Here is a 13,148-nt window from a genome sequence, read left to right on the forward strand (position 1 = left end):
GGGGTGGGGGTAGATAATCCTCCCTGATAATGAGCTTCTGTAGAGTTGGGGATACAAAACCATGCATAAGACTGCAAAGGATAGTTATTTACTCAAGGTGGCATAAGATCAATAGTGCATTGTGTGCAAAATGTACTTGAGTTGTTCATCAAAGGCTTCTTGATATTGGGAAATCATAGCTGCTGGGGAGTTTGATCACTGCCTATTTGTAAGTTTTCTGGTGGCGCCTGAACATTCAAAGCCAGCTACTACTGAGATATTTTGCTTTGATTTAAAAGGTGAGGAGAAAAATAACTGCTGGATTTCTTTTGGAGAGGAAAAAAAGGTTGAAAATGTGAAACTGCCACTTTCTTGGTGCTTTGTGTCTCCTGAAATATTTGCCTTTCATCATCATTTCGTAATATCTTACGGATAGTCCATTTGGAGACCGGTAACCCTCCTGGTTAATATACAGTATTTCCTTAATTACAGGAAACACTGACGGGACCTAGCTGGTGCCGTAACATCAAAAGTGCTGGACATACCAGAGTTAATGTTTAAACATACAGAACTGAGAAGCTCCGTGTGAATCAACAAACCCTGTTGCTTAGCAACAGCTTCAAAACCGTCTGCTGCAGCTGCAAGCGTCTGTAGCTGAAGCTGTTGCTATAGCTACAGACCTTGCAGAGCTTGACTGGGGAAAAAAAAAGCAACGAGAACTAAAAAAAAACATAGAAAACGGCTCCTGATTTTTGCCGTTAGATCGAGTGTTCTGGACATATAACCTCCGGATAAACCAAAGTTTCCTGTATGTCATCTAGGTCCGGTGTCTTCCCACTTATTCCCTGGTATATAACTATATACATAAGATTCATTATGGATATGGAGACTGAAGACGGAACCATGGATATTTTTGAGTAAGTTGTATTCTGCAGGAGCATAATTTTAGAGCAGAGCAACTTGGTGTCTTTCAGCAATGTGCGATTCTTTCCATCTTCCATGCAAAGGGTAGCTTTGATTTCTTCCTTTTGATAGTGGTGGTATATGGATTTGGAAAAAATAAAAATTTTAACAGAATACTGCAGTGGCAGTATTTTGCTACTAGCTAGTTGTATATTTTGGGGACACCAAATTAGTGTGAACTTCATTTGAGTTGTGCTGTTTATGTCAGGGCAATGCAGAGTAGCCAGTGGCACTTTTTCTCTTCATTCTTCAACAGTGTCAATTACTTAACTATAGACCAGTTAGTCTATTGTCAGTTGTGCACAGATTTGGTCACCCATAATTCTGGATCAAATTATGCGTGCATGGGATAATGAAGGATGACTAGCATGGATTTGCTATAGACCAGCTGAGTTTTTTTTGAGAAGTGACCGTTTATGTAGATGAAGTAGTGTAATTTCAAAAGGCATTTGATAAGGTGTCTCACAGGAAGCTTGTTAAAAAATTCAGGCATTTGGTATAGGAATAAATGTAGCATGGATAGGAAATTGGTTGACCGACTAGAGGCACATGTTGCTTGGATTAGTGAAGGGTTGGAAGTGGTGTACTGCAGGCACAACTTCCAGCCCAGTGATGGGTGCACTGCCTCACATGCAGTTTTATATCACTGCTCTTGGGTGGCTGGAGCCCTGAAGACTCTTGTAAATATAAAATTATATTCAGTTAGTAGCATTTGACAATTATTTGCTTTTCGGCTAGTGTAACTCTTACCCCTTTATCCACACAATAAAATGTAGCTAACTTGTTCAAATAACTATTCTAAACTTGATGTAAAAACAATGCTGTAGATTTGAAACTTTTCTAAATGTGATTGCTGTAGATACAAGTACCATAAAGGCAGGTTGTCATTGTGTCACACCTCATCCTGTTGCACAGTGAAACAGCAAGGCATTTTAGAATTCAAAAAGTAATAGAGTATGTAGAAATTATAATATGGAATGTGTAGTAGAAAATACACCCTGAAGTTATTTTTAGGAAGTATTGAAGAATTTGAGTGCATCAAATTGTGATTGTTGCACAGGTAATGTTTTCCTTGCCATTACAGACCAAAGGAGGAGTTCAGGAACCTTGTACAATGTTCAAAGCTGTTCTGAAAAAAAGCCGCGAAGGTGGAAAAGGGAGCAAGAAAGATTTTGGTATGTAATAGGGAATTTTTTACTTTGTAAAACAAACTTCTTAATGTTTTGAATAGGAAATTGGAGAGAAATCGACTTTAAAGCACACTTCCTGCTTAAATACACTTCCAACTGGGAAATCATTTCAAATTTAATGGCACATTAATAAGTCTAACTTATAAATGAGTAATTAATAGTTGCAGTAATATATAGCTGGTACAAACACTCACTGGGGCAATTTTCAACTATGGGCTGATCATTTCATGTTTGAAAAATGGGTGGCTGGCAGTTGAAAATTGGATGGTGGTGGGACACCATGCCAACTCCATTAATGCCCAAGGCCCACCTGATGCAATTTTCAGCCAGGCCTCTGAATGGGCAAGAAGTCCGCCTGTCTGAAACACGCGGATAGTTGCTTAAAGCAAATCGGGGCCCTATGCCAGTTGTAGGGTCCCAGTTGCAATTTTCAGGTAAAAATAGGGTGGACCTTTCATTGTGTCTGTGTAATAGGTGTTGAATGGTCTAACCAAGCATCCATAAAACGGCTTAGAAAATGCTGGATGTTAGTTTTTATTTTTGTGAGCCAGGAGTGGTCTTGCTGGGCCCACAAAGAGTCCTAATCTCTGCCTCAGCCAAGAACCGGTCCAGCTCCCGCATGAAGACTTGGAGAGTCAGCACATACTGTGCAAGCCAGCAACGTATTCCAGAGGCTCATTGCTCTTTGGGAAAAGAAGAACTACCCAACATCTAGTCAACCCCATTTCCTTCAAATGCTTGTCGCTTGGCCCTCCTTAGTCTGTCAAACTGTAATAATCTGTCACTAGGCATGCAATCCAGCCTTTCGATTATTTTATGTACCTCTATCAGGTTGTCTCTAAGTTTATGCTGTTCTAAAGAATATAGACCCAGCTCTTTAAGCATATTTGAGTAAACACGGTTGTGTGCATGCTCTCACTCTCGCTCAAGTGCAACATTTCTTAGGTGCTTAATTGCAAACCGAATGTGAATTTAAAAAAAGTAACTATTAGTGTCACACTGGAGTTTAATAGCATGCTGTGATATGTTTTGCTGTTTATATTGCTAATGCTCCATGTTGGTTTGAGCTAAACTTTTAATTAATATCTTGCCTGTACATTTAAAAGATAGAAAAATGTTCCATAGTCATGATGTAACAGAAAGAGAGACCTTAACATCTGTTTTTAATAGCATTTTATAAGGTTGTTTCCATATGAGGAAAAAGCAATGGAAACTACTGTATACTGCCAAATACCGGAGAAATGAATCTAACTTTGTGGCCAGATTTTTGATCAGAAATCTACAATAGCTCAAATGTTGTCCTTGAGACTGCTCTATTTTTATTACTACATAAATCTAGAGCACCGAAACAGGCCATTCTGTCCAGTAGGTCTATGTCGGTGTTTCTGCTCCACACAAACCTCCTTCCACTCCATTTCATCTAACCCCATCAGCATAACCTTCTGATCCTTTCTTCCTCATGTGTTTATCTAGCTTCTCTTAAATGTATCCATGCTATTCGCCTCTACTACTTGTGGTAGCAAGTTCCACATTCTAACCACTCTCTGGGTAAAGAAGTTTCTCCTGAATTCCCTATTGGATTTATTAGTGATGATCATATATTTATGGCCCCTAGTTTTGGACTCTTCTCCCCTCCCGACCCCCACAAGTGGCAATATCATCTCTCGGTCTACCCTATCAAACCCTTTCATCATCTTGAAGACCTCTATCAAGTCACCCCTCAGCCTTTTTTTCTGGAGTAAAGAGCACCAGCCTGTTCAGCCTTTCCTAATAGGTATAACCTCTCTGTTCTGGTACCATCCTCATAAATATTTTTTGCACCTTCTCCAGTGCCTCTATATCCTCTTTATAATCTGCAAACCATAACTGTGCACTGTACTCCAAGGGTGGTCTAACTGGGGTTCTATATAAGTTTAACAACTGTTCTGCTTTTCAATTCTATCCCTCTAGAAATTAATCCCAGTGCTTTTGCTTATTTTTATGGCCTTATTAACCTGCGTTGCTGCTTTCAATAATTTTTGTATCTGTACCCCTAGATCCCTTTGCTCCTCTACCCCATTTAGACACATTTTCCAAGGGGTATATGGCTTCCTTATTCTTCTACCAAAATATACCACCTCACATTTATCTATATTGAAATTCATTTACCAATTACGTTCCCATTCTGCAAGTTTATTAATGTCTTCCTGTATTTTGTCACAGTCCTCAGTATTAACTATACCCCCCAATTTGGTGTCCTCTGTAAATTTTGAAATTGTACTTCTGATTCCCGAGTCCAAATCGTTCATGTAAATGGTGAACAACTGTGGTCCCAGCACCGATTCTTGTGGAACACCATTTCCCACCTTTTGCCAGTGTGAGTAACTACCCTCTGTTTTATGTCTTGTTGCCAGTTTGTTATCCATTCTGCTACTTGTCCCCTGATTCCACACGCTCCGACCTTAGTCATGAGTCTACTATGTGGTACCTTATCAAAGACCTTTGGAAAATCCAGATATATTGCATCTACTGCATTACCTTTGTCTACGCTTTCTGTTACTTGTTCAAAGAATTCAATAAGGTTGTCCTTCCCTTTCAAAATCTGTGCTGATTATTCTTTATTATTTTCGGTTTCTAGATGTTTTCCTATTTCATCTTTGAGTAAAGATTACATTATCTTCCTTACCCACCGGCATTAAGCTAACTGGTCTATAGTTGTATGTATGTATGTATGTAGTGCCTTTGCAATCTTCCCTAACTTTTAATATGCGCTGATGCGATGCAATCCATCAAGACTAGGGGTTTTATCCTCTCTAAGTTTGATTGATTTAGGAATTGCCTCCCCCCCCCCCCCCCCTTCTATCTTAAATGTCTTCCTATCATTTTTGTTCTCCATCGAATGTCATGTCGAATGGCCCTATTTGTGTCTGTAGAATACTTTACTGTTTGTTTTTATATTGCTTGATAATGTAATTTTGAAATTCCTCTTTGCTTTCTTGATTTCTTTTTGACTTCTTTCCTAACCTCCTGTTATTCCCTTTTGCCATCCCTTTATTGTCTATGTACTGTACTTAGTGTATGCCTTTTTCAATTTTACCAATATCTCTATTCATGATGTGGGAGGGGGAGAATCCAGTTGTTCTCCATGTAGGAACCAACAACATAGGTAGCACTAACAATGAGGTTCTGCTGAGGGAGTTTGAGGAGCTAGGATCTAAATTAATAAGCAGAACCACAAGGGTAATAATCTCTGGATTACTACCTGAGCCACGTGCAAATTGGCACAGGGTCAAGCTGATCAGAGAGTTAAATGTGTGGCTGAAAGAGTGGTGTGGGGAAAAAGGTTTCAATTCATGGGGCATTGGCACCAGTACTGGGTAAAGAGGGAGCTGTTCCGTCAGGACAGGTGCCACTTAAACCGGGCTGGGACCAGCGCCCTGGCAAATCGAATAACTAGGGCTGTCGATAGGGCTTTAAACTTTATAAAAAATAAAAAAAAAGGGGGGGGAGGGATCAGGTGAGGGGAAATTTAGAAATCTGAAAAAGGTCAAGGCAATAGAGCAGTGTAGCAATTTGGGTAAAAATAAGCAGTGTGATGGGAAGGGACAGAGTTTAATGGTAGCGGTAAAGCAGAGAATAAGGTCAAAGGGAATAATGGTTAAAAAAAAATTAAATTAAAGGCTCTTTATCTGAATGCACGAAGCATTCGTAACAAGATAGACGAACTAGCGGCACAAATGGAGATAAATGGGTTTGATCTAATAGCCATTACAGAGACATGGTTCCAAGGTGGCCAAGGTTGGGAACTAAATGTTCCAGGGTACTTGATGTTTCGAAAAAACAGGCAGAATGGAAAAGGAGGGGGAGTAGCCCTGATAATAAAGGATGACATAAGGACAGTAGCGAGAAAGGATCTCTGCTCGGAAGATCAGGAAGTAGAATCAGTATGGGTGGAGATAAGGAATAACAAGGGGCAGAAAACACTGGTAGGAGATATAGGCCCCCTAACAATAGCTATACCGTTGGACAGAATATTAATCAAGAAATAGTAGGAGCTTGCAACAAAGGTAATGCAATAATTTTGGGGGACTTTAATCTTCATATAGACTGGACAAATCAAATTGGCAAAGGTAATCTGGAGGACGAGTTCATGGAATGCATTCGGGACAGTTTCCTAGAACAATACGTCATGGAACCAACCAGGGAACAGGCTATTTTAGATCTTGTATTGTGTAATGAGACAGGGTTATTTGGCAATCTCATAATAAAGGATCCTCTGGGGCAGAGTGATCATAATATGATAGAATTTTATATTAATTTTGAGTGACTTGCCTAAGTCCGAAACTAGAGTCTTCAACTTAAATAAAGCCAATTACATAGGTATGAGGGGTGAGTTGGCTAAGGTAGATTGGAAAAATAGATGAAAGGGTATGACGGTAGATAAGCAGTGGCTAGCATTTAAAGAAATATTTCATAATTCTCAACAAAAATACATTCCATTGAGAAACACAAACTCCACGGGAAAAGTGACCCAACCGTGGCTAACTAAAGAAGTTAAGGATAGCATTACATTGAAAGAAGAAGCTTATAATGTTGCAAAGAGTTATAGTAAGCCTGAGAATTGGGAGAGTTTCAGAAGCTAGCAAAGGTTGACCAAAAAATTGATGATAAGGGAAAAAATAGAATGAGAAAACTAGCAAGAAATATAAAAGCAGATTGTAAGAGTTTCTACATGTATGTAAAAAGGAAAAGAGTAGCAAAAGTAAATGTTGGTCCCTTAGCGGCTGAGACAGGAGAAATTATGGGGAATAAGGAAATGACACATGTTAAACAAATATTTTGTATCTGCCTTCACAGTAGAAGACACAAAGAGCATACTAAAAATGGTGGGGAACCAAGGATCTAATGAGGGCGAGGAACTTAACGTAATTAATATAAGTAGAGGAAAAAGTACTAGAGAAACTAATGGGACTAAAAGCCCACAAATCCCCTGGACTTGTCGGCCTACATCCTAGGGTTCTAAAAGAGGTGGCTGAAGAGAAAGTGGATGCATTGGTTTTGATCTTCCAAAATTCCCTAGATTCTGGAATGGTCCCAGTGGATTGGAAGGTCGCAAATGTAACCCCGCTATTCAAGAAGGGAGAGAAAAAACTGGGAACTACAGGCCTGACATCAGTCGTCGGTAAAATGCTGGAATCCATTGTTAAGGAAGTGGTATCAAGTCACTTGGAAAATCATAACCTGATTAGGCAGAGTCAACATGGTTTTATGAAAGGGAAATCATGTTTGACAAATTTATTAGTTTTTTGAAGATGTAACCAGCAGGGTAGATAAAGGGGAACCAGTGGATGTAGTATATTTGGATTTCCAAAAGGCATTTGATAAGGTGTCACATAAAAGATTATTACACTAGATTAGGGCTCATGGGGTTGGGGGTAATATAGTAGCATGGATAGAGGACTGATTAACAGACAGAAAAGAGAGTAGGGATAAACTGATCTTTTTCAGGTTGGCAGGCTCTAACGAGTGGGGTGCTGCACGGATCAGTGTTGGGGCCTCAGCTATTTACAATCTATATTAATGACCTGGATGAAGGGACCGAGTCTAATGTATCCAAGTTTGCTGATGGTACAAAGCTAGGTGGAACAGTAAGCTGTGAGGAGAGCACAAAGAGTCTGCAAAGAGATATAGATAGACTAAGTGAGTTGGCAGTAAGGTGGAAGATGGAGTATAATGTAGGGAAATGTGAGGTTATTCACTTTGGTAGGAAGAATAGAAAAAAACAATACTTTTTAAATGGTGAGATACTTTCAAATGTTGGTGTTCAGAGAGATTTAGATGCCCTCGTGCAAGAAACACAGAAAGCTAGCATGCAGGTACAGGAAGCAGTAAGGAAGGCAAATGGCATATTGGCCTTTATTGCAAGGGGGTTGGAGTATAAGGAAGTCTTGCTACAATTGTACAGGGCCTTGGTGAGACCACGCCTGGAGTACTGTGCACAGTTTTGGTCTCCTTATCTAAGGAAGGATATACTTGCCTTGGAGGCGGTGCAACAAATGTTCACTAGATTGATTCCTGGGATGAGAGGGCTGTCCTATGATGAGAGATTGTGTAGAATGGGTCTATACTCTCAAGTTTAGAAGAATGAGAGGTGATCTCATTGAAACATACAAGATTCTGAAGAGGATTGACAGGCTAGAAGCTGAGAGGTTCTTTCCCTTGGCTGGAGTATCTAGAACTAGGGGGCATAGTCTCAGGATAAGGGGTAGGCCATTTAAGACTGAGATGAGGAGGAATTTCTTCACTCAGAGGGTTGTGAATCTTTGGAATTCTCTGCCCCAGAGAGCTGTGAATGCTGAGTCTTTGAGTATATTCAAGGCTGAGAGAGATCGATTTTTGGACTCTAGGGGAATCAAGGGATAGGGAGATCGGGCGGGAAAGTGGAGTTGATGATCAGCCATGATCTTATTGAATGGTAGAGCAGGCTCGAGGGGCAGCATGGCCTACTCTTATTTCTGATGTTCTTATGGTGTTTCATTATTGGCTAGTATGTTTTTAGCAGAATATTTTTCTCCTGAACTCTCTTAATCACCTTTTAAATATTTCCCACTGCTGTTCTTTCTCTTTGTCAATGTTTCCAGGTTACCACCTTGCATACTGGGTAAGAAAGGAGTCCTAAGCACACTGTTTATAAAAAAAAAAAAAAATTGATTCTCTTTTCCCCTTCCCCCTACCTCTTGCCAGTTTATTTGAGGGTGGTTGAAGTGTCCTGTGATTATTATTCTATGTCTTTTACTACATTATGGAAAATGAAACCTTTTTATCTTAAGAATTTGTGCTTTTTGGTGACAGAACAGTTGATAATGTTGAAAAGCTGTCTGTACCCTCTGTATTTTGCCAGTTATTGGAAGTTAGTCGCTAAGAGGAAGTGTAAATAAATACTGCACTTGCTTTAGAAATCTGGTTTTCATGTCTGCAAACAGTGTCAAAGTTCTTTTTTAAAAAGGGTTTTCAAATCTAATTTTTCCAAATATCTCTTGAAGGAGCTGAGTCATGTTGGGCTTTGGTTATTTAGGTGCTAGCATACCTCTGGAGCCTCAGCCATGTATTATTCATGTGTGAGCCTAAACTGAAAGTTAACCAATTATTTGTGGGAGCTCCGCAGCTTAGCCCATTTTACTTCGCCGCAATGGCAGAAGCGCTGACCAAGCCGACTACTTTGTATTGGATGGTGTTCAGCTTTTTAAGAGTTGTTGCAGCTGCACCCCTCAAGGCAAGTAGTGAGAATTTCATCACACTCTTGACTGGAGCCTTGTAGATGGTTGAGGTGAGCTCCTTATCGCAGAGTACCCAACCTTCTGTTGATAATGGCTGGTCCATTTTAGCTTATGGTGATCGATCCCCCCCTCAAAGATGTTGATGGTGATGCTGTGGTGCCATTAAAGGTCAGCGAATATGGCTGAACTTCCTCTTTGAGATGATCATTACCTGGCATGTATGTGGCATGAATGGTACTGCCGTTTGTTAGCTCAAACCTGGATGTTGTCTGTCCTGCTGAAGGCTGGCATGGGTTGTTTAATTATTGGAGGAGTTGTGAATGGAGCTGAACTCTATGAAATTGTCAGCTAGCAGGCCCGCTCCTGACTTTACGATTGAGAGAATGTCATTGATGAAGCAGCTGAAAATGCTTGTGCCAAGGATGCTTCCCTGAGGAACTCCTGCAATGATATCCTGGATCTGTGATGGTTAGCTTCTGACAACCAAACGTTAGTGTCACAGCTATACAGGAATAGCTTGGCTAGAGAAGCTCAGGTTTTCAGCACTACAGCTGGAATGTTGTCCAGGCCCATAGCCTGTACACTCAGCCGCTTGGATTGAATTGAATTGGCTGCACACTGGAACCTCAGGAGGAGGTAGAGTAGAATCATCCATTCAGCACTTTTATGCTGAAGGCAATTGAAATCGTTTCAGCATGTGTGCAAGAGACAAAGCTGGACTCCACCGTGGTTGAGGATGGAGATGTTGATGGAGCCGCCTCCTATTCGTTTACTGATGCGACGACTGTTGTTTGACGATGCTGTGGGGCAGCTTTCCCAACTTGAGCCCCAGATGCCAGTCAGGAGGGCTTTGCATTGTCGACTGAACTCAGATTATGTTACTCTTACCATGATTTGAACACTGGGTCATTGCCGATAGGTCTGTCTGATTTTACTGAACTTTGTAGCAATTATTTTATGATTGGGTGACTTGCTTGGGGAATTAAGTATAGGACTGGAGTTATATAGATCAGACTGGGTAGAAGTGACAGACTTCCTTCCCGACGGGCATTAGTGAACCAGTTGGTTAGTTTTGCGGTGCCAGCTCACAAATTACTGGATTAATTGAATTCACCTTTACAACTTGCAGTGGTGGGATTTGAACTTGTGACATCTGGATTGCTGGTCCAGTACTATGGCTACTATCCTATTGCAGTCTTAGCTGGGTTCAATTTAAAACAGTTTTAAGTATTATTGTACACACTTGGTTAAGTTAGTGTGTGTGTGTGGTGTAGTGTAGTTCTGGTAACTGTTCATAGCCTGTCCATCTAAGGTTCTTGACAACGAGTTACTAAAGTAGATAGTGGAGTGTATTCTTCACTATTAATATCTGGCAGGTAGGAAATGTTTCAATTAAGCCCAGAGAAATTCCACTCAATTCAGTTGTGGCTTAACTTCAAGTAAATTTCTTGATCATATGTACAAAGCTGCTAGCTAGAGCAGTCTGGATAGCTTAAAGCACTTGCTTGGATGTGGTGGCCATTTTCAGAAGTTCGCCCTTGTGCTGGAGTATTTCTTCCTGTGCAAGGGATATATTACTTGGTCTCCACTGGTTTGTACAGAGAGCTGATTACAAAGTATGTAGTATTACTTTTGCCATTAGTGTTTTCATTCTTTGAATAGAAGTATCCCTCGCACACCAAGCACCCAGCCTTCCTTCCTCTTAGTCCCTTCTTAAGAAATGTTTGTGATCAGGAGTTGTTGCTTCTTCCACTGCTTTTATGGTGGAGTTCAGTATGCTTATTTACCAGAGGGGTGAGGGTGACGTGACTTATAAATTGATGCCATTGGCAACAAAATGTCTCAAGTGATGTCAACCCATGTGATTCTCCAAGCGTGGAATGTACTCATTAATAGGCGAACTGATGTGTGGAGGATGGCATAGTGGTTAGCACTGTTGCCTCACAGCGCCAGGGACCCGGGTTCAAATCCGGCCTCGGGTGACTGTCTGTGTGGAGTTTGCACATTCTCCCCGTGTTTGCGTGGGTTTCCTCCGGGTGCTCCGGTTTCCTCCCACAGTCCAAAGATGTGCGGGTTAGGTTGATTGGCCATGATAAAAATTGGCCCTTAGTGTTAGGGGGGATTAAATATGTGGGGTTACGGGGATAGGGCTTGGGTGGGATGGCTGTCGGTGTAGGGACCGGGTGCTAGGGTTTGGATGATTAGCCATGATCTCGTTGAATGGCGGAGCAGGCTCGAAGGGCCGAATGGCCTACTCCTATCTTCTATGTTTCTATGATGCCACTGTCCAAAATTGGAGTATTCTGTGGCATAGTTATTTAAATGTGGTTTGTACTTCCAGCAAATCAGATTTTTCAAAAACTCCTCTTGCTCCAGACAGTGGACTCCTGATTTTCCATCCCGCATTCCCTACCGCACCTCCAGCGGAGCTTAGTTGTGATCCTTAATGTAACTTCACTAAATTTCCTAATTGCTGTTCTCTCAACTATAAATACCATACATGAAACTTGGCAACATAATTTGGTGAAATATGGGGGGGGGGGGGGGGGGTGGGAAAGATGCTAATAAAATAGGCTCTTCTTTGCACTTTGTCTGAATGAATGGAAGCCGAACCAAATTAATAACCAAAACCAAAGCAAAATACTGCGGATGCTGGAAATCTGAAATAAAAACAGAAAATGCTGGAAGTACTCAGCAGGTCAGGCAGCATCTGTGGACAAAGAAACAGTTTACGTTTCAGGTCGATGATCTTTCATCAGAACTGGAAAATGTAAGAGGTTTTGAGCAAGTGCAGAGACAGGGAAATGTTGGAAGGGAAGGTCTGTGATAGAGTGGAAGGCAGGAGTAACTAAATGACAAAAGGGATAATGGTTTAAGGCAAAAGGGAGTGATAATTGCACATGTAAAGGAACAAAAGATGGATCTAGAGAAGTTGTAAATGGCAACAGCAGAATCATTATCAGCACCTGCTCTCCGGAAAAATGTGAGCAGTGGTTATGATCTGAAATTGTTGAACTGGAAGGCTGTAAAGTGCCGAATAGAAAGATGAAGTGCTGTTCCTCGAGCTTCCATTGAGTTTCATTGGAGCAGTGCAGGAGGCCGAGGACAGCTAAGTCAGAATGGGACAGAGAATTAAAACGGCATGTGACTGGAAGCTCAGGGTCATGCTTGCAGACTGAACGGAGGTGTTCAGCAAAGCAGTCACCCAATCTGCGTTTGGTCTCCCCAATATAGAGGAGACCGCATTGTGAGCAACACATGCGGTATACTAAATTGAAAGAAGTACAGATAAATCGCTGTTTCTCTTGGAAGGAGTAAATGGAGCCCTGGAAGAGAGGAGGTGAAAGGGCAGGTATTGCATCTACTGCGCTTGTACAGGAAGGTGATGGAAGAATGGAGCAGGGTTGGTCGAAGGAACGGTCCCTTCGGAATGCTGGGAGGGGAGGGAAATTAAAACCCACTTGTATCACATATAGACTATTGGACCAATTTTTGTAGTGAAGTGTGAAACAAAGTTAGTATCCATGAGGGGCATCATAGAGTTAAAATCTTTGTTTTGATATAGTAATGTCTTTCCTTCAAAAATGCTGCAAAACACAGTATGCTTTGTTCCATATAAATAAAAAAAGCTGCCAAAAATCTTTTCTGGGACTGGTGGTTATTATTCTAAAGACAGTGTAGTTCTTGGCACTCGGCTTCTGTTGTGTGTAATGCTCACATGAACAGAAGATATTCTGTGCCATGGAAAAAAATACTGGAG

The 13,148-nt window shown here is 41.1% G+C and overlaps 1 protein-coding gene across 9 annotated transcripts in view; it reads left to right on the top strand.

Annotated features, from left to right (window-relative positions):
* The window catches only part of tanc1a (tetratricopeptide repeat, ankyrin repeat and coiled-coil containing 1a), a 242,169-nt gene that overhangs the window by 59,423 nt on the left and 169,598 nt on the right, over positions 1–13,148 (top strand). For 8 of the 9 annotated variants that reach the window (XM_085986345.1, XM_085986352.1, XM_085986347.1 and 5 more), the window contains exon 2: positions 2,027–2,117. The exons of the other annotated variant lie outside the window; for it this stretch is intronic. In XM_085986345.1, coding sequence (XP_085842471.1) covers positions 2,057–2,117 — 61 coding nt within the window. In that variant the 5' untranslated portion in view covers positions 2,027–2,056. The remainder of the gene's footprint in view (positions 1–2,026; positions 2,118–13,148) is intronic. 9 annotated transcript variants of the gene reach the window in all.

The sequence above is a fragment of the Somniosus microcephalus genome, chromosome 4, assembly GCF_052327205.1.
Source record: "Somniosus microcephalus isolate GS21.2 chromosome 4, FLI_Smic_1.0, whole genome shotgun sequence".
Taxonomy (NCBI): Eukaryota; Metazoa; Chordata; class Chondrichthyes; order Squaliformes; family Somniosidae; genus Somniosus; species Somniosus microcephalus.